The sequence below is a fragment of the Microcaecilia unicolor genome, chromosome 2 (genome assembly GCF_901765095.1).
Source record: "Microcaecilia unicolor chromosome 2, aMicUni1.1, whole genome shotgun sequence".
Lineage (NCBI taxonomy): Eukaryota > Metazoa > Chordata > Amphibia > Gymnophiona > Siphonopidae > Microcaecilia > Microcaecilia unicolor.
In genome coordinates, this window is record NC_044032.1 from 267,757,925 (window position 1) to 267,780,826 (window position 22,902).

Below are 22,902 nucleotides of genomic sequence, written 5' to 3' on the forward strand. Positions count from 1 at the left end.
GCAGCAAAATTGGCGCTGGCAAGGGCATGGAAACAGAAGGAGACCCCCACTATGCAGGTGGTGGAGAGTAGACTACATTACCTGTACCAAATGTCGAAATTGACAGCTTTGCGAAAGGGGCAGATGCAAAAGTTTCAAAAAATATGGGAATACTATGAAAAGTGGAAAGGATTGTAAGGAGGCAGGATAACATATATCTGAGGTGGGAGGGAGGTGGGATAAAGGGAAGGGGGGGGGGGGGAGGAAAGGAGAAAAATACAAGATGTAAACAACAATCGAGCGATTTGATGTTTCTATTCTGATGTAATATGCCTAGTGTTGGCTTGTAGCCAGTTGTTCATTTTTGAAATTCAATAAACAGATATAAAAAAATGGTTTAAAAAAAAGCTGAAAGGTTAGCAGTTTAAAATCAGTTATGGAAGTCTTTTAAAAATACCATTTTGGAAGCCCAGACCTGATGTATTCCATGTAGTAATAAAGATAAAAAAAAGTTCAAATGACAGCCAGCATGGTTAAAGGGAGAAGTGAAAGAGGCTGTTAGAGCCAAAAGAACATCTTTCAGAATATGGAAAAAGATCTGAATGAAGAAAATAAAAAGCAACATAAGCACTGGGAAGTTAGATGCAAAACATTGATAAAGAAGTCCAAAAGAGAATATGAAGAGAAACTTGCCTTGGTGGCAAAAACTCACGTAATAACTTTTTCAGTTATATCAGAAGCAGAAAGCCTATGAGGGAATCCATGGGACCGATATATCATCCAGGAGGAAAGGGGGCACTCAGGGAGGACAGGGCCATAGCAGAGAGGCTGAATGAACTCTCTGAGTCGGTCTGTACTGAAGAAGATATAAGAGATTTACCTGTACCAGAGATGGTTTTCAAGGGTGACAATGCAGAGCAGCTAAAATAAATCTCTGTGAACCTGGAAGATGTACTGAGCCAAACTGACAAATTAAAGAATAATAAATCACCTGCACCAGATGTTATGCACCCCAGGGTACTGGAAGAACTCAAATATAAATGTTGTTACTGATCTGTAACCTGTCATTAAAATGGTCGGTAATACCTGAAGATTGGAGGGTTGGGCAGTGTGATGCCTATTTTTAATAAGGGATCTAGGGTTGATTCAAGAAGTTACAGACCAGTAAGTCAGAAAGTGCCAGGCAAAATAGTGGAAACTATTGTAAGGAATAAAATCACTGAACACATAGACAAACATGGTTAAATGGGACAGAGTCAACATGGGTTCAGCCAAGGAAAGTCTAGCATCACCAATCTGTTTCATTTCTTTCAATACATGAATAAGCATGTGAATAAAGGTGAGCCGTTTGATGTAATGTATCTAGATTTTCAGAAAGCATTTGACAAAGTCCCTCATGAGAGACTCCTGAGAAAATTAAAAACCCATGGGTTAGGAGGCAATGTTCTGTTTGTGGGTTAGGAATAGATTGATGGATAGAACAGAGGGTAGGATTAAATGGACAATTCTCTCAGTGAAGGAGAGTGAATAGTGGAGTACTGAAGGGGATCTGTACTGGGATTGGTCTATTTAACATATTTATATACGTATGAGGAGAGACTTGTTGACCTGAACATGTATACCCTGGAGGAAAGGAGAAACAGGGGTGATATGGTACAGATGTTCAAATATTTGAAAGGTATTAATCCGCAAACGAACCTTTTCCGGAGATGGGAAGGCGGTAGAACTAGAGGACATGAAATGAGATTGAAGGGGGGCAGACTCAAGAAAAATGTCAGGAAGTATTTTTTCATGGAGAGAGTGGTGGATGCTTGGAATGCCCTCCCGTGGGAGGTAGTGGAGAGGAAAACGGTAACGAAATTCAAACATGCGTGGGATAAACAAAAAGGAATCCTGCTCAGACGTAAGGGATCCCCAGAAGCTTAGCTGGTGGTGGGAGGCAGGGCTGGTGGTTGGGAGGTGGGGATAGTGCTAGGCAGACTTATACGATCTGTGCCAGAGCTGGTGGTGGGAGGCGGGGCTGGTGGTTGGGAGGCGGGAATAGTGCTGGGCAGACATACGGTCTGTGCCAGAGCCGGTGGTGGGAGGCGGGGCGGGGATAGTGCTGGGCAGACTTATACGGTCTGTGGCCTGAAAAAGACAGGTACAAATCAAGGAAGGTATACACAAAAAATGGCACATGTGAGTTTATCTTGTTGGGCAGACTGGATGGACCGTGCAGGTCTTTTTCTGCCGTCATCTACTATGAGGCATATTTTCAAAGCACTTAGCCTTCCAAAGTTCCATAGAAACCTATGGAACTTTGGAAGGCTAAGTGCTTTGAAAATATGCCTCTATGTTACGATGTATATACATGATCTAGAAATTGGAACATCGAGTGAGGTGATTACATTTGCAAACGATACAAAACTATTCAAAGTTTTTAAAATGCATGTGAATTGTGAAACATTGCACGAAGACTTTAGGAAGTTGGAAAACTGGGCATCCAAATGGCAGATGAAATTTAATGTAGACAAATGCAAAATGATGCACATTGGGAAGAGTAATCCAAATCATAAGGGTCCACCTTAGGAGTCAGCACCCAAGAATAAGATCTAAGTTTCTTCACGGACAATATGCTGAAATCTTCTGCCTAGTGTGTGGCAACGGCCAAAAAAAGCAAACGAGATGCTAGGAATTATTAGGAAAGGGATAGAAAATAAGACAAAGAATATTATAATGCCTCTTTATCGCTTCACGGTGCAACCTCACCTTGAGTATTGCATGCTGTTCTAGTCATCGTATCCCAAAAAAGATACAGTGGAATTAGAAAAGGTTCAAAGAAGGGCGACTAAAATGATTAAGGGGCTGGAACTCTTCTTATATGAGGAAAGGCTTAAGAGGTTAGGGCTTTTCAGCTTGAAAAAGAGACAGCTGAAGGATGATATAGAGATCTACAAAATTGAGTGTTGTAGAATTGGTGTAAACATAAATCAAAAATTTTTTTTTACTCTATGGTATCAGCGGTTAGGGGATCTGAGTTTAAAAAAAGGTTTGGACAAGTTCCCGGAGGAAAAATGCATAGTCTGCTATTGAGGTAGACGTGAGGAAAGCCACTGCTTGTCCCTGGGATCAGTAGCATGAATCTTCCTGCTATTTGGGATTCTGTTAGGTTCTTGTGATCTGAATTGGCCACTGTTGGAAACAAAATCCTGGGTTAGAGGAACCATTGGTCTGAGCTAGTATGGCTGTTCTTATAGCACTGCAAATACATCATAGTGGTTTATAATCAAAAAGAAGAGACAAGAGGCTAGACAGAGAAAGTAAGTAATCAACAGAGAGTGGACAGGAAAGAAAAAGTAATGCACAGACAATGAAATGAATAGAAAGTAAATAAAGTTAGGAGGGAGCGGGCATGAAACAGAGGAGGAGGAAAGTGGGAGGTGGACTTCTTACACCTCCCCCTCTTTTTCAGACAGGAGTCACTAATTTTTTGTTTGTTTTGTTACATTTGTACCTCGCGCTTTCCCACTCATGGCAGGCTCAATGCGGCTTACATGGGGCAGTGGAGGGTTAAGTGACTTGCCTAGAGTCACAAGGAGCTGCCTGTGCCTGAAGTGGGAATCGAACTCAGTTCTTCAGTTCCCCAGGACCAAAGTCCACCACCCTAACCACTAGGCCACTCCTCCTTTGGCTGTTTGTTTAAAAAAAAAAAGTTTGCCCACCTGTACCTTAAACTATTCCTCGGGTGTCATTAAATCCCTCCTCATATTTTCCACCCTTCCAGGTTTTTTGCCATGTTGCTTTGAGCTCTTTTGCAATATTACTTATGAAAATCTTGAACAAAAGAGGCCTGATATGTATGTAACACCCCTTTCTACAGAGTGAACATCATATACCACTACCCTCTCTCGCTTCCTCCTCAACCAATTTCATTCTCAGTCACTCTTGAGCTTATACCAAAAGCGTTCTGTTTATATTTAAGACACTTATATGGAACAGTGTCAAAAGCCTTGCTGAAGTGCAATTACTACTACATCTAGTATTTCTCTCTTGTCCAACTCTCTGGTCACCCAGTCAAAGAAATTTGATCGTTTATCTATCTGAAAAAGTCATTTCTTGTGTAATCATACTGCCCCAGGATCCTTTTTTTTCTATAGACTGCGCTATCTTCTGTCTTAGCAGCAATTCCATTAATTTACCTGGGATCCTGGTGCCAAGAGCCTTAATTCACAGTTATCCAGGAATTGCCCCCCATTTCAAAACCAGTCCCTAGTCTGGTCATTGCAGTTCTTGGCTGGGGGCACTGTTGTAGCCTACAATGATAGCCCCTAAATCTAATCACTAGGTATGTTGAGCCATAGTACCTTTCCCTTGCAGTCTGTAAATGCAGGCTCTGCGGTGAAGAGATCAGTAACAGCACTTCTGAATAGTATTAATGATGATAGTGAAGGGGGAAAAGGAGGGGACCTGAGAAAAGAAATTTTGGTTCTAGTGAGCTATAAGAAATGAAGGAGCCCTTAATTTGTGGCAGTTCATTGAATGCTCACATCTCCATCATATGTCTCCTCAAAAGGTGAATCAGCATGAGAATGAGTGTACAATCAGTCAAGCCTTTTTTTCCGTGTGAAAACAAAGCAACACTCAATCCCTATAAGACTTCATACATCACTGTTACTGAAGTCAGATAAGGAAACGTTTGCGGATCTTTTTTCATTAATAATCAAATATAATGAATAATCTTATTTGTAACAAATTAACATCTAATGAAGCTGCAGCATTTATAAATTCTGCATTCATAGATTCAGCGTTGATATATTCAACAAGGTACCCTATTTTAACAGCTTTCCTCGAGAACCAACACCAAACAGTTCCTTAGTGTCTCACATATACAGTTGATATGTGATTTTTTTTTTCTATTTTACTTTTTATTTATTTTTTCAACATTAATTCACCATATACAAAGTGAATAAGAACATTAACAAAAGAAGGGGGAGGAACCAAGATGGCACCTGTAGCTTAGCTTTTAGCTCTCACAGCCATTTGCTATGGTGAAGAAGAAAGACAAAAGATATATCCCTCTACATCTCAGCCCTGTTCTTCTCCAGCTTTTACTGATCCTGTGAATGTTTACCTCAATCGTGAGGATGAAAACTCTTCAACAGTTTGGACCCTGCTGCCAGGAATCTTGCCGACTTACAATTTATACCCCCCCCCCCCCCCCCCACCAGGCCATAGCTGTTTTTACCTGGTACTCCCAGATGTTCAGCGGAGGTCACTGGAAGTTTTTGAGCCATGAGGAAAAAGCTCGGCATCTAAAGAGGAAGCGTCTTCTCTTTCTGGGTCAACAGCCAGCAGTAGCGGCAGGAGGAGCAGCTGGCAAACTGGAAGTGGAGGCAGCACCCGCTGTGAGCCAGAGTTCACCATCGTGGGCAACAGTTCCAGAGATCATTCTTCAAAGACTGCCAGTTTTCACTCTGGAAGCAGTTTGGACGGCTGTTGCTGACTTAGCTAAAGTGCTTTCTGTGCAGTTTGCTACTTTAACTTTGAATGTTCAGTCCAGCGATTCCTCTATTAATACTCTTCAAACTCAGATGAAGAAAAGCTCTGTCTTTAGAAGAACATACTTTACAGTTTAAATCTGTTCAAGAGGTGAATGCATCTCTAATTAAAGAAAATTCCCTTATGAAAAGGAGTATTGAATGTCTGGAAAATAAGATTTTCTAATTTTCAGGTTATCAATTTTCCTAAACTTCAACAGCAATATGGACGCGATCACAGTAGTCTAGTGATGGATCACTACAGTCAGTCAAAAGAATCAAGCTGATGTCATCAAAATGAATGCTGAGCTGCAAAATAGTGCTCTGAAGAGAGAATTTTGTTGATGATTTGGCTATAGTGCTAACCAAAAGAGCTTTCTGAGTCCCAGTAGTTAGCCCCTGACACAACCTTTTTCCACGTCGGGCACCTTGAATAATAAATGCTTTTCTCTTCAATTTGTTGGTGCACTCTGCTTTGTCTGCAGTCCATTGCCCCTGGTACAAAATAAGTACCTGAATATATGTAAACCGCTTTGAATGTAGTTGCAAAAACCTCAGAAAGGCGGTATATCAAGTCCCATTTCCCTTTCCCTTCCCTTTCCCTTTACGTATTGGAGTCATAAATATTAAATAACAGTGCAGACATGGCTGAGCCTTGCGGAATTCCTGAGTCACATGAGAGTCAAGTTGAAATATCTGAAATCCAAACTGATGTTTTTCTTGATCTGAATGAATTATTAGAGGGGGCAGAGTTCAAACCCACCGAGGTAAGGCAAATTTTATTTATGACTAGCCTTGGGGCTAAGGGCCAATTTAAGATATCACTTACTCTATCAGAATCCCAATGGAATAAGAAACAAGACAAGACACACTCCAGGAAACAGGAACATGATCCAGCATTGAGCCAGCACAGATACAGGACAAATAAACCCTCGGTTCTCTAGGCTGACCCCAGCAGAACCAATCAAGGAAAGGCACAAAAACACCAACATTGAACAAGGACAGAGTGAGACAAGACATCGGAGTATAAACCCAACCCATAAAGACAAAGGGAAGGGAATGGCTTCTACTTAAAGAGGGCAGGTTCATGCCCAGCACGGTACAGGTCTTACCCTGTGCTATGCTTTACACTTACAGCCATAAATTAAAAGTATTATTTGATTTGACAAAGTATCATGTGTTCTCAAATTGAGAAAATACGTTCATTTCACAGTGAAACTTCATTGGAATCCTAGCAGGTGTTTTTAGCTTTGGTCTTAATGGCAGTTCTCTTTTGGAAAGGACATGACCTGCCTAGGAAGGGCCACACTTCATCATGGGCATTCTCCTTTCACACCAAAGAGGAAAAAAATGTAAGCAGACTAAAACTTGAAAATCATAGAAATTGATTTATTATTTATAATGTATATGATGCAGTCCTCTAGGTCCTAGCACAGATGTACTCCCAGCAGAATTCCTCTATTACCGAAATTTAGGGGCCCTTTTACTAAGACTTGAAAGCGCCTACGTGCATACAACACGCATCAACTTACACACATCCAAAATGTGTGGCAGAAAATAATTTCTATTTTCTACCGTGTGGCACCAACGGGGCTGTAATCGGCAGTGTACTTGCGCTGACGATTATTGCCCGGTTAACGCATGAGACCTTACTGCTGTCAATGGGTGGCGGTAAGGTCTGAGACCCAAAATGGATTTGTGTTGATTTTTATTTTGCCATACGTCCATTTTCGGCAAAAAGAAAGGGCCTTTTTTGCAGGTGTGCTGAAAAATGGTCCTGCGCACGTTCAATATACGCGTCTATGCCAGCGCAGGCCATTTTTCAGTGCAGGCCATTTTTCAGTGCACCTTAGTAAAAGGGCCCCTTAATTTTTCAAGATAGGCTGGTAGGCAGGGTAGTTTCCTGTCTGGAACGTCTTTCTCCTTACACAAATGTTTTAATTTCTAGTCACATTTGATAATTCATTTCTCAATTATTTCATATTTTCTCTTCTGCTTCCAGGGCTTTTCTGGGGCCAAAGGACATCTTTCCTTATTTGGAAAACAAAGAAAAATATGGGAAGCCTAACAAGAGGAAGGGTTTTAATGAGGGCCTATGGGAAATTGATAACAATCCCAAAGTCAAGTTCTCCAGTCAGCAGGTGAGTGGGGTGTGGGGCTGCGGAATAAGGGAATCCATGTGCTGTCTGCTGGTGCCGCTGGTTGCACTGGAGATGTACAAGGTGTCTGATTATTCTTATGGATCCAGAAGGCATTGTGAGTTAGACTTTTTGTCATTCATACTCGATGAGGGGACAGAGAGGATGAATAACATCTGTCTTTTCTCATGAATGTTTTTAGAAGGAGTGAATGTGGATGACCTTGCACTGTGAATTCAATTCAGATTCATTAACTGGTACTTGGCAGGCTCTCACTGAAGTGGGGAGGAGAGGATGATTTTTGCAATATACATTTGTCGCTGTGGGAAGTGATGTTGCCATGGACACAGGCAGGAAAAAGTGAAGCATTGTGCAATGAGGATAGGAGGATTCTCTGTGTCCATAGAAATTATTTATTTATTTTTGTAAAAAGAATGGCTGATAAAGCTCGCCTGGGAAGAGACTGGGAATGACAAAAGAAACCTGGTATGATGAAATCTATTTTGAGGTCCATCTCCAGGACAGTAGCTATGCAGTGTTTATGGAAAAATTAATGCAAGGGGGATTCTCTTTATCGTCAGTTGGGCATATATTGATGCTCACTGGAAAATACAGAGATCTGATGCCACTGCCTTAATTGAATGGGATTTTATTTTTGGATATATTTGATGGCCTTCATGCATCATCTGATTTCTGGGAGTATTACTTGCAGAATTTCAAGATTCTCAACTATGTCTGTACATTTTACCCATGTAGACAGATGTATGTAAGTGTGTGTCTATGTGTATGTATATATAAAAATTATAGATACATAATTGGGGTTTTAAAAATGGGCCCTCGATGAATATGCATTTTCTGGACTAGCAGGACAGTCCAAGGAGTAGCAGGCAGCAGAAGTCTTTCCTTGGTGACTTTGTGATAGAGGGAGGAGACAAACGCGCCTTTGGTGCCCATTGGGCTTAGATTCTGGGGATGAGGAAAAGGGACATCAGGGCCTGAAAAGAAGAGGGAGAAGAGACATCGAGCTAAAGGGTTGAATAAGGGGAGTAAGGAAAAAAATAGTATTGGGGGACATAGTGAAAGGTCTATGGTGGGGGGAGTCACTAGAGGAGAAAAGAGGACTACATCTGGGAGAGGGTGTCTGAGTGGCTTTGGAGAGTAAGGGCTTCAGTAGAGCGGGGGATGTACTCATTAGCGAGAAATGAACTCACCATGTATGCTTGCCACTCTTCTGCTTTCTTCCCAGAAAAGATGGAGGGTGGTAGAAAGTGACAACACATGGTGAGCACATGTTGTCCCTTATGAGTAAGATCTGGAGAGACCTATGGGGTGAAAAGAAATTCTGCTTTGTGTGTGGTGATGCAGAAGTTAGCATGATGTATGCTCCCCTCGTCCAGTTGGTAAAACTGTTTTGTCACCATCATATGAATTTAGACATGGTCATGTGTGACCTGCCCTGCATCCGTACACCTAGTTTTAGCTGATGAAAACCTCTTTTGAAACTTGTCCCCTGTTCAGTCCAATACAAAGCAGTCAGGTCTTTTAGCACTGTGGCATGTTTGGTGATGTGATCGATTTTGCTCCATATTTTTGTATGTTTTGCAACACACTATGCTGTGTGAACAGAGTTTCACAAGGGTTTTAAGAAAAGGCCTTCAGACGTCTAAAATCTTGACATCAAGAAGAGTGAGTTCTGTCTCTCATTAGATGTCCATTTTATAACACAGGGAATACATTATGTGTTAAGTATTACTTGGGATTTTTTTTCTTTTCAGACCCCTCCAGCTGTTAGCAGTCCGGTTGGGAAAGAAGTGGCTCAGGAAAGCAGTCAAGAAACCACCCCGGAAAGTGATGACAAAATGGGAGCCAAACGGAGGAAGTCTGCAGCTCCAAAAGTAAGCACTCTTTTGCTGCCTTCCTTGAATCCAGATTACCTGGTCATCCCTAACGTTTGATCTCCTCTGCAGGCTTTATATTTCTTCTGTAATTATCCATCTTATTGGATACGTGTATGTACATTGACACAGGCTGTGAACTCTTGAACCATCATGTTGCTTTTGATGCTTCTCTCCACTTGAGGCACTACAGCCAATTGAAATGGAACCTCACTACTATTGGCAACCATTCATCAGTGTGTTCTAGAGATGTAACATTTCTTGGCATCTAAACTTGAAATGTTTTCCCTTTGCTGCTGGAGAGAGACTATTTGTGGATTTGTGATGATGGAGGGTGATAGTTCTACATTTCTTTCTTTGAAATATGAGGAAGCAGATTGAATATGTCCCATTGTGCATGAGAAAGAAGTATAAGGTTGGGTGGGTGGGGGGGGGGGGGGGAGGCAGGCAGAGGTATTCCTTCAATCCCCATCACCACATCTCATGCAAATTTAGCACAGGGGTTTAGTTTGGAATCCTCAGAGGCAGATTAGCAGTTGGGAGAGGACAGAGAGGGAGAGTCAATAGTTGAGATCACAGTAGATTCTTGGGGCTTATCATGTGGGCACAGAGCTGCTGTGCCTTTCTCTTCCTGCTTATGGTCTCTCTTACCCACACTTAGGGAGTAGAAACCCACGGGAGACGTATGTGTTAGGCGGTGAGAGTCTGACGGACAAGGAGAGGGATCTTGGGGTGATAGTATCTGAGGATCTGAAGGCGACAAAACAGTGTGACAAGGCGGTGGCCGTAGCTAGAAGGTTGCTAGGCTGTATAGAGAGAGGTGTGACCAGCAGAAGAAAAGAGGTTTTAATGCCCCTGTATAAGTCATTGGTGAGACTCCACCTGGAGTATTGTGTTCAGTTTTGGAGGCCGTATCTTGCTAAGGATGTAAAAAGAATTCAAGCGGTACAAAGAAAAGCTATGAGAATGGTATGGGATTTGCGTTACAAGACGTATGAGAAGAGACTTGCTGACCGGAACATGTATACCCTGGAGGAAAGGAGAAACAGGGGTGATATGATACATTCAAATATTTGAAAGGTATTAATCCGCAAACGAACCTTTTCCGTAGATGGGAAGGCGGTAGAACTAGAGGACATGAAATGAGATTGAAGGGGGGCAGACTCAAGAAAAATGTCAGGAAGTATTTTTTTACGGAGAGAGTGGTGGATACTTGGAATGCCCTCTCGCAGGAGGTGGTGGAGATGAAAACGGTAATGGCATTCAAACATGCGTGGGATAAACATAAAGGACTCCTGTTCAGAAGGAATGGATCCTCAGAAGCTTAGCCGAGATTGTGTGGCAGAGCCGGTGGTTGGAGGTTTGGCTAGTACTGGTCAGACTTCTACAGTCTGTGCCCTGAAAATGGCAGATACAAATCAAGGTAAGGAATACACAAAAAGTAGCACATATGAGTTTATCTTGTTGGGCAGACTGGATGGACCGTGCAGGTCTTTTTTTGCCGTCATCTACTATGTTACTATGTTACAAATAGGAGTTAATATGAGTTAGTTGCTTGATGTTATGTCACAGCAGGAGTGCAAACCAAAGCCTAATAGGTCTGCATTCAGGATTTGTTATGTAAAGGACAATAAAGTTGGGCTTTGCTACTGGGAAGGTTAAAGGCAGAATTTCTATCGGATCATTGCGCTCGTGTTGGGTTGTGGTGGGAATAGTTTATGCAAATCCAAAGTGTGAAGGGTTAGAGAATAGTAATGGGATAGTACTGTCTGCCAGGTCAGAATTAACATATAGACAGTGCTTTTTTTGTGCCGGTATGCACCAGTACAGCGTACTGGCACCTTCCCCCCCCCCCCCCCCCCCCCCCCCCCCCCCCCCGGCGAGTCCTGCTCCCTACCTCTCACTCCCCTACTTCTACTACGTCGGATTCGGCAGTGCGAACGGTGCAGTGATTGAGAGAGGCTGGCAGCATTGGAGCTTTCCTCTGCGAGTCCCGCCTACGTTGTTTCAACTTCCTGTTTCCGCATAGGCGGGACTCGCAGAGGGAAGCTCCGACGGTGCCAGCCTTTCTCAGTGGAGGTAGTGGAGAAGGAGGATGGGCTGGAGGAAGAAGAATCACTGGACATGGGAGAGGGGAGGGCAAGGGAGAAAGGAGAATCGCTGGACATCGATGGGAGGGGAGGGCAGGGAAGAGAAGAGAATCGCTGGACAAGGAGGGGAGGGCAGGGAAGAGAGAATTGCTGGACGTCGATGGGAGGGCAGGGGAGAGAGGAGAATCGCTGGACATGGATGGCGGGACGACAGAGGGCAGAGAAGAATCGCTCAACATGGATGGGAGGGGAGGACAGGGGGCAGAGAGGAATCACTGGACATAGATGGGAGGGGAGGGCAGGAGTAGGAGGAGACATACTGGACATGGAGGGGAGGGCAGGGAAGAGAAATTCGCTGGACATGGATGGAAGGAGAGGGCAGGGGAGAGAGGAGAATCGTTGGACATGGATGAGAGGGGGAGAGAGGAGAATCGCTGGACATAGATGGCAGGGGAGGACAGGGGACAGAGGAGAATTGCTGGACATGGGAGGGGAGGGCAGGGGAGAGAGGAGACATGCTGGACATGGATGGAGGGGAGGGAAGAGAGGAAGGAGATGCACATGGATGGGAGAGCAGAGAAGAGAGGAGAAATGCTGGAAATGGATGGAGAGGAGAGCAGGAGATAGAGGAGAATTGCAGGACATGGATGGATGGAGGGGTTGGCGGGGAGAGAGGAGAACTGTTGTACTTGGATGGAGGAGAGGGGAGAGAGAATTATTGCTTTATATGGCTACAGGGGAGGGAAGAGAGGAGAAATGCTGGACATGGATGGAGGGGAGGAAAGAAAAAAGAAGGTGCACATGGATGGAGATGAGGGAAAGGGAAGAGAGGCGAAAAACTGCACATGGATAGAGAAAATAGGCAAAAGCTGGATCCACGTTATACCTGCTCCAGTCAATTCCATGGAGGAGGACCCAGCTTTTACTTATGGATGTATGGCAAGAAATGAAGAAGAAAGGAGGAAATTCCTATATAATAAAACGCACCTCCAACATTCTGAAGCTGACTGCATGGCTGAGGCATTCCTGCTCTCTGTATCCATCTCCTGAATTGACATCACGTACTTCCGGGTTTGTCCCAAGCAGAAGTGACCAACCACACGAGGTTTCTCGGCTTCAGAATGTTGGAGGTGCATTCTATTAAATAGGGTTTGATCAATTCCTTGAAGCACAGCCAGAGCTCAGCGTCCTGCACAGTAACGCTCAGACACCGGGGGGGGGGGGGGGGGGGCTGACACCAGAGAGGGGGGGCGGAGGTATCTCTGTCACACACACACTCTCTCTCACAGTCAATGTCTTTCTCTCTCTCTCTCTCTCACACACTGTCTCTCACTGTATCACATTCACTCTCTATGTGTCACACAGTCACTCACACACTCTCTTGGTCTCATACACTCAGTCTCACAGAGAGTCTGTGTCTCACACACACACTCTCTCTCTCTCGCACACACTGTATCTGTGTGAAACACACACTCTCTCTCTCTCACACTGTGTCTCACATACGCACTTGCACACACACACTCTCTCTCTCACAGACACACTCGCACCCAGACTCACTCTCTCTCTCTCTCACAGACACAAACTCGCACATTCACTCTCTCTCTCACACATAGTCACTCTCACATACGCTCTCTCAAACATACACACTCCGAGGAAAACCTTGCTAGCGCCCGTTTCATTTGTGTCAGAAACAGGCCTTTTTTACTAGTAAAGAAATAAATGGAAAGGAAGCCCTGGAAACGGAGTTAAGGGAACAGATAGAGAGCAGCAGAATCAGAGACTGGGACCAATATGGATAGAAAAACAGTGACCAGACAACAAAGGTAGAAAAAAATCATTTTATTTTCATTTTAGTGTTTGAAATATGTCCAATTTGAGAATTGACATCTGCGGTCTTATTTTGCACTGGGTATACTGGAGCTGTAACAGCTTACAGAGATTATTTATAATGAAAAAAATCACGTTATTTTTTTCTCCTATACTAGTATAATATTTTCTATGTTGTCTGTTTATATGCGCCATGGCTGGTATAAGGGGTGTGGCTAATGTGGGTGTGGCTATAATAGGGGTGGAGTCATATGTGGTGACCCCGCCCATAATGAGTACTGCATATAGATGACAAATGTTCACAGAAATTAGGGGAGCTCCATGAGGGTAGGTCAGCCTCATTGCATGGAGTAGTCAGCATTTTCTGCCAAACTCACATATCCTACTAAACCAGTCTAGACTGAAGAGTTATGGCATCCAACAAGCAACGGAGGCAGAGAACCTAAGATTTCCAGTGATGTCAATTGGCATGAGTGGATATTTCTCTACGTCCAGCAGATGGTGCAGATCAGACTGGTGCAGCAAGATTCTTAGTCTGAGGCGTGATTTCTGTTGGGTGCAGTCTGTGGCCTGTGGTTGAGTCCTTGGTCAATTGGCGCTCTAAGGGATTAATTTTTGGACCTTTTGCTTGAAGTAACTTACCTTGGCTCGTGGGTTTTAGCTTTGTGTGGCTAGTTTGGCTTTGGTGAGGGGCCTTTAGCCTCACCCTCTGCTTAGAGATCTTGTTTGCTTTGTTTTTTTTTTTTTCACTAGGTAATGTATTGGTGTTTTAGGGCCCAGTGTAGTTTTTATAGTGCTGCCTTTTCACATATGAGGTTGTAGCTCTTCGTGACCTGGGAGTTAGTGCTGTTATGGTATGGTAAGGTTCTGAGTATGTTTGTGCTCAAGTTTGTTTATAGTATAAAGATGTCTTAAGGTGTGGTTTGGATTTTAAAACATGCAGGGGACAATTCTTTGATGGTATAGTAATGTCTCAGGAATGGTGTGCAAGCTAAAGTTCAGGAAATGGAGCCTCATATCTTTGAGTGCAACCTAAAACTTTTTCTTTTTTTGGTGATGGCAGCTGGAGGGAGAATATTGAGTTCTGTTCAGCACTCTCAATCATTTTGAAAAGTTGGCTACTATGATGACAGCAAGAGCCAGAGGGGGCCATAATGTCATTGGTGACAGTTGCCACAGGGGCACCTTTTGTATGAGCTCTGGCTGTTTTGGAGCATGACCATCCAGCATGAGCAAATTCAGCATGGGTTTGGTAGAGGGAGGAGTCCTGTCTCTCTCCGACTTCTGAAGGCTCCACTGTGAATTTTGGCACTCAGTGTTATGCAGATTTTGATATCTTGTCTGCAAAAGAGCCCCTCCTTGGAGAACATAGTAACATAGTAAGTGACGGCAGATAAAGACCTATGGTCCATCCAGTCTGCCCAACAAGATAAACTCATTTTACTTAATATGCGATACTTTATATGTATACCCGAGTTTGATTTGTCCTTTCCATTCTCAGGGCACAGACCGTATAAGTTTGCCCAGCACTCTTCTTGTACTGAAAGTTCTGAAGCTAACGTTGAAGCCCCGTAAAATTTACACTCAAGCCCATCCCTATCTATTCAGTCACGATCAGGGTGTAGACCGTAGAAGTCTGCCCAGCACTGGTTTTGCTTCCCAATTGCCAGCATCAACACTCAATCTCCGCTAAGATTCCATGGATCCATTCCTTCTAAACAGGATTCCTTTGTGTTTATCCCATAGTTATGAAGTGGCCAGCGGGCCCTTGGCACCAGTCAGGTTTCAATCCCAGCCTCTTCCACCTTGGAGTTCGACTGGTAGTATGGGGAGGAGGATGAGGGGCCCGAGTCCTACAGGGAGTGTTTAGTTGGAACCTGGGAGCTCTCCACTGAATTATTCCACTGAGAAGAGTTGCTCTCCCTTATAGCTCAGGTACTCACTGGGCTTGGGATGACCTGAGGCGCTGTTGGAAGAGGTGGCTAATGAGTATCCAATTTTGGAGGTTCTGTGTAGGCCATTCAGGGCCTTCCTGCTTCAAAAGTATCTCTGACTGTCTTAGCTGAGTAGAAAACTCCTGAGTCGTTGAAGGGAACAAAGATGAGCAAGTTGTATCTTCTACCTTGAAGACTTGGACCAGCTCTTCCACCTCCCCAAGGTGGACATCTTGGTAACTGTAGTTACCAAGAAGGCTAAAATTACGGTGGAATGTGGGTTGACACTGGAGGTTCTCATTAAACAGGTGTTTAGTTCTTCAGTGCTAGGGACCTAGGCAGTGGTTTGGTAGTTACGTGGCCAGGACCATGCTTTATTGGATCCAGCAATTACCAGAGTCCCCCCAGAGTGGTACAGCTGGAGTCTGGGTAGCCTTTCTGTCAGGCATCTTCTGTGATTTAGTATGGATCAACTCTTGCTCAGTGGCCTTGGGTGTTGGTGGCCCAAAGGGGGCTGTCCAGTTGGTTGGCAGATTCAGCCTTCAAGGTGTGTCTGAGCAAGTTCCCTTGGCCAGTTGCTTTTCAGAGAGGATCTGAAGAAACTGGGCAAGGACCTGAGGGAAGCCAGATCTCTGAGGACAAGGTATATTCTTTGAGAGTTGTGTGGGAGCCAGACCTGTCTTAAGGACTGGGACCAGTTGCAATTGAACAGGTGAGGAGCCCAGAATGAAGGAGGAACCTCTTCCCTCTTCAGATCCAAGAAACCCCTTTGAGGAGAAGTGAACCCTCCGTGGGGGTGCAGGTGGGGGAGCCATCTCTCTGTTTACTAGGATCAGTCCCAAATTACCTCAAATTAATGCTTCCTTGAGGTATTTAAGCAGAGTTATGCTGTAGAGTTAGCAGAACCCATTTCACATGCCTTTGTGGTATTGCCTTGCAGGTCAGCTCTCAAGAGCGAGGCTACCGCCAATACACTTCAATGTCTTCTCCAGTTAAGGGCCATCAAGCCAATTCCTCTGGAGAAACAAGGACAGGGGTGCTACTCTATTTTGTAGATCATAAGAAAGTGGTGAAGAGGGACCTTTTATCCCAGTCTGGACCTAAAGGGGGTAAATGTTTTCTTTCAGGTGCCCATTTGTTGCATGGAGATCTTATGGTCCATGATATCTTTGGTAATACCAGGGGAATATCTTCCACATTGTGGTCAGGAACAGGCACAAACGCTTTATATGGTTCCTAGGCAGATGCTTTCAGTGTAAATACAAGTGCACACCGTATACAGTAAATAGCCTATTAGAATATGTTTGGAAAGCATTATTTTCTATATTAATCATTAAATAAGAGGCATAGAAATGCACAGCATAAGCAATCCATGGCTAATAAGAATATCTGCTTCTAGCCTAGACAGTATGGTTTAACTAGATAGGAGATTCTGAATATTTTCAGTCTTTATTGACGAGAATGAATCTCACTGCTAGGCCAGGTTAGTTTCAATTTCAGTGTTTAATGCTTGTGCTATTTTTTATGGTAAATCTTTTTATTGAAGAAGTCAATAAATAGTCAACTAAACGGTACAAAGTCTCATTCGTGATTTTTAAACTCATCCAACTCTGTATGTACACCCCCAGTCCCATCCAGTTTCCCTCCCCCTCCCGGTCATTGATGGCCACATTTTGGATAGCAGTGACAAAGCAAGAAGAAATTGAATAAAGAACCTGACATTGAACAAAGTCACCAAGAGAATATATAATAATACCCCAATCCTCAATCACTCCTCTCCCTTACACCCAAACCTCCCACCATAACCGTACCTCATATATGACTGTCTCTAAAGGAAAAAGTGACTAAAGTAACAGATCAAAAATGTTGAGAACGGACGATTTTTTTTCATGTCATGGGTCCATAAGAAGTCTGCAAAAGTTACATGTTTGAACTTCTGTAACTTTATTTACATGAAAGGATGGGGTTTGGGCTGTTGTATTACAAATTGTTTGCGCTAACAGAATTCATTAAAACCTCCTTTTTTTGTTTCTGATGACTTTAGTCACTTTTTCCCAGAGATGGTCACAAGTAAGATTGTATGAGGTACATAAGTGGGTAGTGACTTTGCACGTTGCCGGGATAGAACAACTCTCCCAGAGCTCAAAACTTAAGATAAAGTTCTGAGCATGCATGGCCTTTCCTATGCACAACAGACCCTTCAGCTCCTCAGTTTTGTTTACTTGAGAGATTTTTTCCTCTGTTTTTTTTCTGATAATGATGACCTTTGTTTTTAAAAAGCATCATGTCAACTGCCCATAGAAACTTTCAGAATGCAAATTTTCATCTTCTGCCCACTCTGTTCAAGCGTCCACCATGACCTAGACAACTATGTTTTGTGCACTTTCATGGCCCTCTGCTTTGGTAGGGGTCATCTTGCTTAGCTGTGAAAATAAGACAAACTCAGGGATGTATTTTTTGATGGCAGCAATCTTGTGCAGAGATTGGCTGATTGAGCTCTTTGGTTAACAATATTTGTCCTGGAGTGTCTACTCACCTCTTGCAGTGGCCCCTGAGGTTCAGCCACACAGGAGCAAAAGTTTAGTGCCACTTCAACAGTGGCTGAGCTCAGTGGAGGTGCCTAGGTCAGAAATGCTTTTATCATCCTGTTTGGAATGCCATGTTGATGGGATAGAGGCCAGCCAAAGCAGACCATATCTGATCAGCTAAAACAATCATCTTCTTTTTGACCCAGAACCTTTTGTTATAGAATATATTTTCTGCCCTACTTATATGGGGTCAGATTTACTTCTGCACAAATGTGAGCAAATTACTATGGATTTCTAATCGTCAGCATAGTAAGGACAGATCACACTGTCTGAGGCTTCTTATGCAACCACTTGACCCTTAAGAAGGTCTCATTTTCCAGAAGCCACCAGTCTTCTGCAGGAAGAGGTCATTTCACATTACAGCTTAATTTAATATACTGCAAATAAAATATCAAAGTAGGCCTAAGTTAGATTTGTAGCTATGATACGGGAAGAAAGGAATATGGGGGTTATAAATTACTCTCGATATGTTAGGAAGGGAGGTTATGCAGAAAAGGACATGAACATGCGTGCCTGTTGCTGCCCAAGATTGTCAATGGTTACAGATGCTGTTGTCTACCTAGTTTGCTCATTTGCAAAGGGGAAAGCTTGAGTGATGAGGTGAGCTTTAAAGATAGCTTTAAACTTCCTAAAGGAGAGCTCAGGTTGACGTTCCAAAGCAAGTAATGCCATAAAGTGGAGGCTAGTACAGTAAAGAAGGATGTTCTGGCTAAGTGTCGGTGAATCTGTAGATGAGTAAGGGTAACTAAGAAATGATGTTGGGGTAAATGAAGTATATGGGATGGCAAGTACAGAATAAGGTGTATAAAGAAATAAAGGAGGGCCAGTGTAAAACAATTTAATGAGTTAAGGCTAGAATTTTAAAGGCAGTGTGACCATGAATAGGAAGCCAGTGTTCTGTTTCAAGAAGTGGAGTTTAAACAGACATATATCTTGTCTCCTTAGATTAGATTAACTGTAGTATTTTTTATAATTTGAAGTCTTCCAAGTTGAAACTGTGGCAGACAATGAAGGAGAGAATTGTAGTAGTTTGATCTAGATATTATTATGGAATAAATGAACTGATGGGGGGGTTTAAAAAAAAGATTTGTGTAATATAAATAAGAGATTTCTGAACTAATAATTATATCTTTTTTATTGGACATAACTTAATACATTTCTTGATTAGCTTTCGAAGGTTGCCCTTCTTCGTCAGATCTTTATTTCCGATCTGACGAAGAAGGGCAACCTTCGAAAGCTAATCAAGAAATGTATTGTTATGTCCAATAAAAAAGGTATCATCTTATTTTCTTTTCCATGTTTTATTTTGTTTGATTTCTATTGATAACCTTAAGAGTGGACTAACACGGCTACCACACTCCTGAACTAATAATGCAATTTGATTAGTAAAAGTAAGATGACAAGCTATTGTGACACCAAGAATTTTAGCTGATTCTTCTAGCAGAATTTGGACCCCCACATATAGTAGGTAAAGATGGCAAAGTAGATGGACCAGACCAAGGTAATAAGGCATCATTTTGGAAACATTTAACTTCAGCCTGTTGGTAGTGAGCCAATCAGCAATTATGTTGAGCTTACCAGATATTTCTGAAATATGTGATGCCCTTAATTCAAGGGTAGAAAGTAACTAGATATCATGGGCCTCACTGTAAAACATGATTTCAAATGTCTACAAGAACAGCAAGAGGATTTAAAAAGATGTTAAAGAATAGAACTGAGGACCAATCCTCAAGGCTCACCATAAGATAGATTATGAATATTGGAAAAGGTATTTGACCAATAAACTTTGAATGTACTGTTCTTTAAGAATCAAACCTAGCTTTTCCAGTCACCTAAGGAATATAGTATGATTCACAAGATAAAATACAGCAGTTAAATCCAAGAAGAGGAATAGTACTTTTCTACCATTATCGAAGGGAATATGGATGAAGGCAGTTAAGGCAAGAAGAATGTGTACAGTATTGTAATGTTGTCTAAAACCAGTTTGATGAGGATTTAAAGCATGTCTTGTCAAGAAAGCATTCCAGCTGCTGAGCTACAATCTTTTCTGTGATGTAAAAGAGAAATGGAAGCTGAGAGATGGGACAGTAATTTAGAGGAGTAGATGTGTTTGCACAAAAAACTTTTAAATATGGGAAAACAATAGCCATTTTCCAATTGGGGAAATAACTCAAAGGAGAGACTGGAATAAATGAGTTTGTTTTAGGAAATAAGTAGGACTGGAGTCCGTAGAAGAACTAGAAATGAATACTTTAATACCTTTGTGTGGCTAGGTACATTAGAGAAAGCATTCTGGCCAGTGATACTCATTTGGGGGTGGGGGAGGGGTGGAGATAAACTAATTAGAAAGTGAATTTGGGGGGGGGGGGGGGAGTCTGACTGTGTATACAGACATATAGTGTTGCTTTTTTCTGTTTATAGGCATCTGCCAAACAGTCTGGATTACCAGTAGTGGAAACACAGGATGAGGAGAAAGAGACCAGTGTTTCTAAAGAAGACATTGATGCAGAACAACCCAGCGGTGAGGTATGTGATAGTGATTGGGGTGATAGAACTTTCTGTCCTTCAGTACAAGCTGAATAAGTCCTAGTTTTGCCTCACTGAATGCTTAGAGATTAGTGCTTTTCTAGCAAATTCAGAACTGACACATTTGTGTATATACAGGGTTGTATCAGCTTCAACTCCCCCCAACATAGAGCTGTAAGATCTCACTCAATGTCTGTTAATGATAGGGGAATGCAAAGTAATATTGTTGAGTTACAATCTCTAACTATTCAGAATGTACAAAGAATAAAACAGGATACATTTCCAATACAATCCTTGATTTTTTTTTTCCCGTGACGGATATGAGTATTATGTATTGTAGTTCGGACCTGATAGCATCACAGTGGGTATTATTACCAAGACCTCGATTGTTAGCGTTGGCATACGTGATAATTGTTCAGAGTTTGAATACCGGGATAGTTCCTCAGTGTTGGAAGCAAGCAATAGTAAGACGAATATTGAAACAGAAAACATTAGATAAACATTAGATAAAATTGCTCCTGAAAGTTATAGGCCAGTATCTAACCTCCACTTTTTAGCTAAAATGGCTGAGAAGATAGTATTAGATCTATAAAAGTTTTACACCCAAGACAAGCACATTTTTATAAAGATCATAGTACAGAGACGGTACTGGCAGCATTCTTGAGTGAGATCCACACTATTTTAGATAGTGGCTATCTATTTTAGACCTGGCTTCAGCATTTGATTTAGTAAATCACCAATTGTTGATTACAAGATTAGGTTCTGTTGGGATCAAAGGTTAAGTTCTAGATTGTTTTATATCGTTTCTTTTAGGTTGTTCTTTCAGAGATAAAAATGAAGATGAATTATCAAGAATAAATCTGCTTCTCTGCTTTGTAAAGGCTTTTTTGCTTTGAGACAGCTGTGAACCATTATGTCTTTTATGGATGAGAAGGCTATATCCACGTTTTATACATGCTTTTTTAATATCAAGATTGGATTATGGTAATCCTGTTTATGCAGGGCCGTCAAATGGTCACCTGAAAAGACTTCAAACTTTGCAGAATGCTGCAGTACATTTGCTATGTAAAACATGTTATCAAGATCATGTTACACCTTTATTTATAAAATAACATTGGCAACCAATAAAAATTCCATATTGACTCTAAAATCTGCACATAAATTGTTTTATCACACTTCTTTTTATTTAGCATCTTTGGCAGTTTCTTATGTACCAAGTAGAGTACTTAGATCATTAGTAGATAATTCTATATAATAATTTGTACCTCCGTCTGGATGCCTGGGTTCGTAACACAGTTCCCATTGGTCTGCCCTGGGGATGGTGTCACAGGGCGGACCAATGGGAAGTGAGAGGGAAGGGAACCCAGCAGCAGCCACCGGAGGTGAGTAAAAAATCGCCCCCCCCCCCCCTCCCGAGTTCCATGACCCCCTCCCTCCCTCCTTCCACTCCCGTCTGTCCGAGTTCCATGGGCCCACTCCAGTGCGACGGCCCCACTCCCGTCTGAGTTCAGCGCCCCCTTTCCTCCGATTTCTTCTGCCCATCGCCTCCCTCCCTCTCTCTCTGTGGCCTCCGAGTGCAAGCAGGACGTGTGTGGGTGCCCCAACCCTTCGTAAGTGCCAGCTGTTGTTTAAAAACGTTTTACCTCCTGCTCCGCTGGCAACAGCGAGGTCCAACACGCACGGACGCCGCTTCAGACTGCTTTGCTTTCGCTTCTGTTTCAGCTGTTCCTCTGGTCCCACCCTCATTTCCTGTTTGCGGAAGCTAAGCAGTATAAAAAAAAATCTTTTAATAAACATAAATCTGTTTGAAACTCTTGATATACTACATTTCTGTAGTGCAACAAAACTGGTTTACATATAGGTGCAATAGGTATTTTCCTTGTCCTTACTGGGCTCACAATCTAAGGTTTGTACCTGAGGCAGTGGAGGGTTTAACTAACTTGCCCAAGGTCACATGGAGTCACAGCGGGAATTCAGGGCCCCTTTTATCAAGCTGCGGCAAAAGGGGGCCTGCGCTGACATCGTCGCATGTTTTTCACGCGCGCCGAGGCCCCCTTTTACCACAGCGGGTAAAAGGGAAGTCTCTCCTGCAAGAAATGTCCATACGGCAAGTAAAGCACTTGCTGCACAGCCATTTCAGGGGTGAGCCCTTACCGCAACCCATTGAGGTGGCGGTTAGTACTCCTTCACTAACCCAGTGGTAACAGGGCAGCACGTGGCACTGCCCGATTACCACCTGGTACACTCCAGTGCTACAAAAATAAATATATTTTTGTAGCACCAGATATGACGGCGTGCTAGGGGTGGGAAGTGCAGTCATGCTGCTGCTGTAGCCCAGCGGTACTTCCTATTTAGCGAGCGGTAAGCCTGCTTTGGGTTTACTGCCACTTAGTAAAAGGGGCCCTC

The 22,902-nt window shown here is 42.8% G+C and overlaps 1 protein-coding gene across 4 annotated transcripts in view; it reads left to right on the plus strand.

The window, feature by feature from the left end:
- Positions 1 to 22,902, plus strand: part of PSIP1 (PC4 and SFRS1 interacting protein 1) — a 184,147-nt gene that overhangs the window by 56,746 nt on the left and 104,499 nt on the right. For all 4 annotated transcript variants that reach the window (XM_030194150.1, XM_030194152.1, XM_030194151.1 and 1 more), the window contains exons 4-6: positions 7,501 to 7,639; positions 9,412 to 9,531; positions 20,392 to 20,496. In XM_030194150.1, the coding sequence (XP_030050010.1) occupies positions 7,501 to 7,639; positions 9,412 to 9,531; positions 20,392 to 20,496 (364 nt within the window). The remainder of the gene's footprint in view (positions 1 to 7,500; positions 7,640 to 9,411; positions 9,532 to 20,391; positions 20,497 to 22,902) is intronic.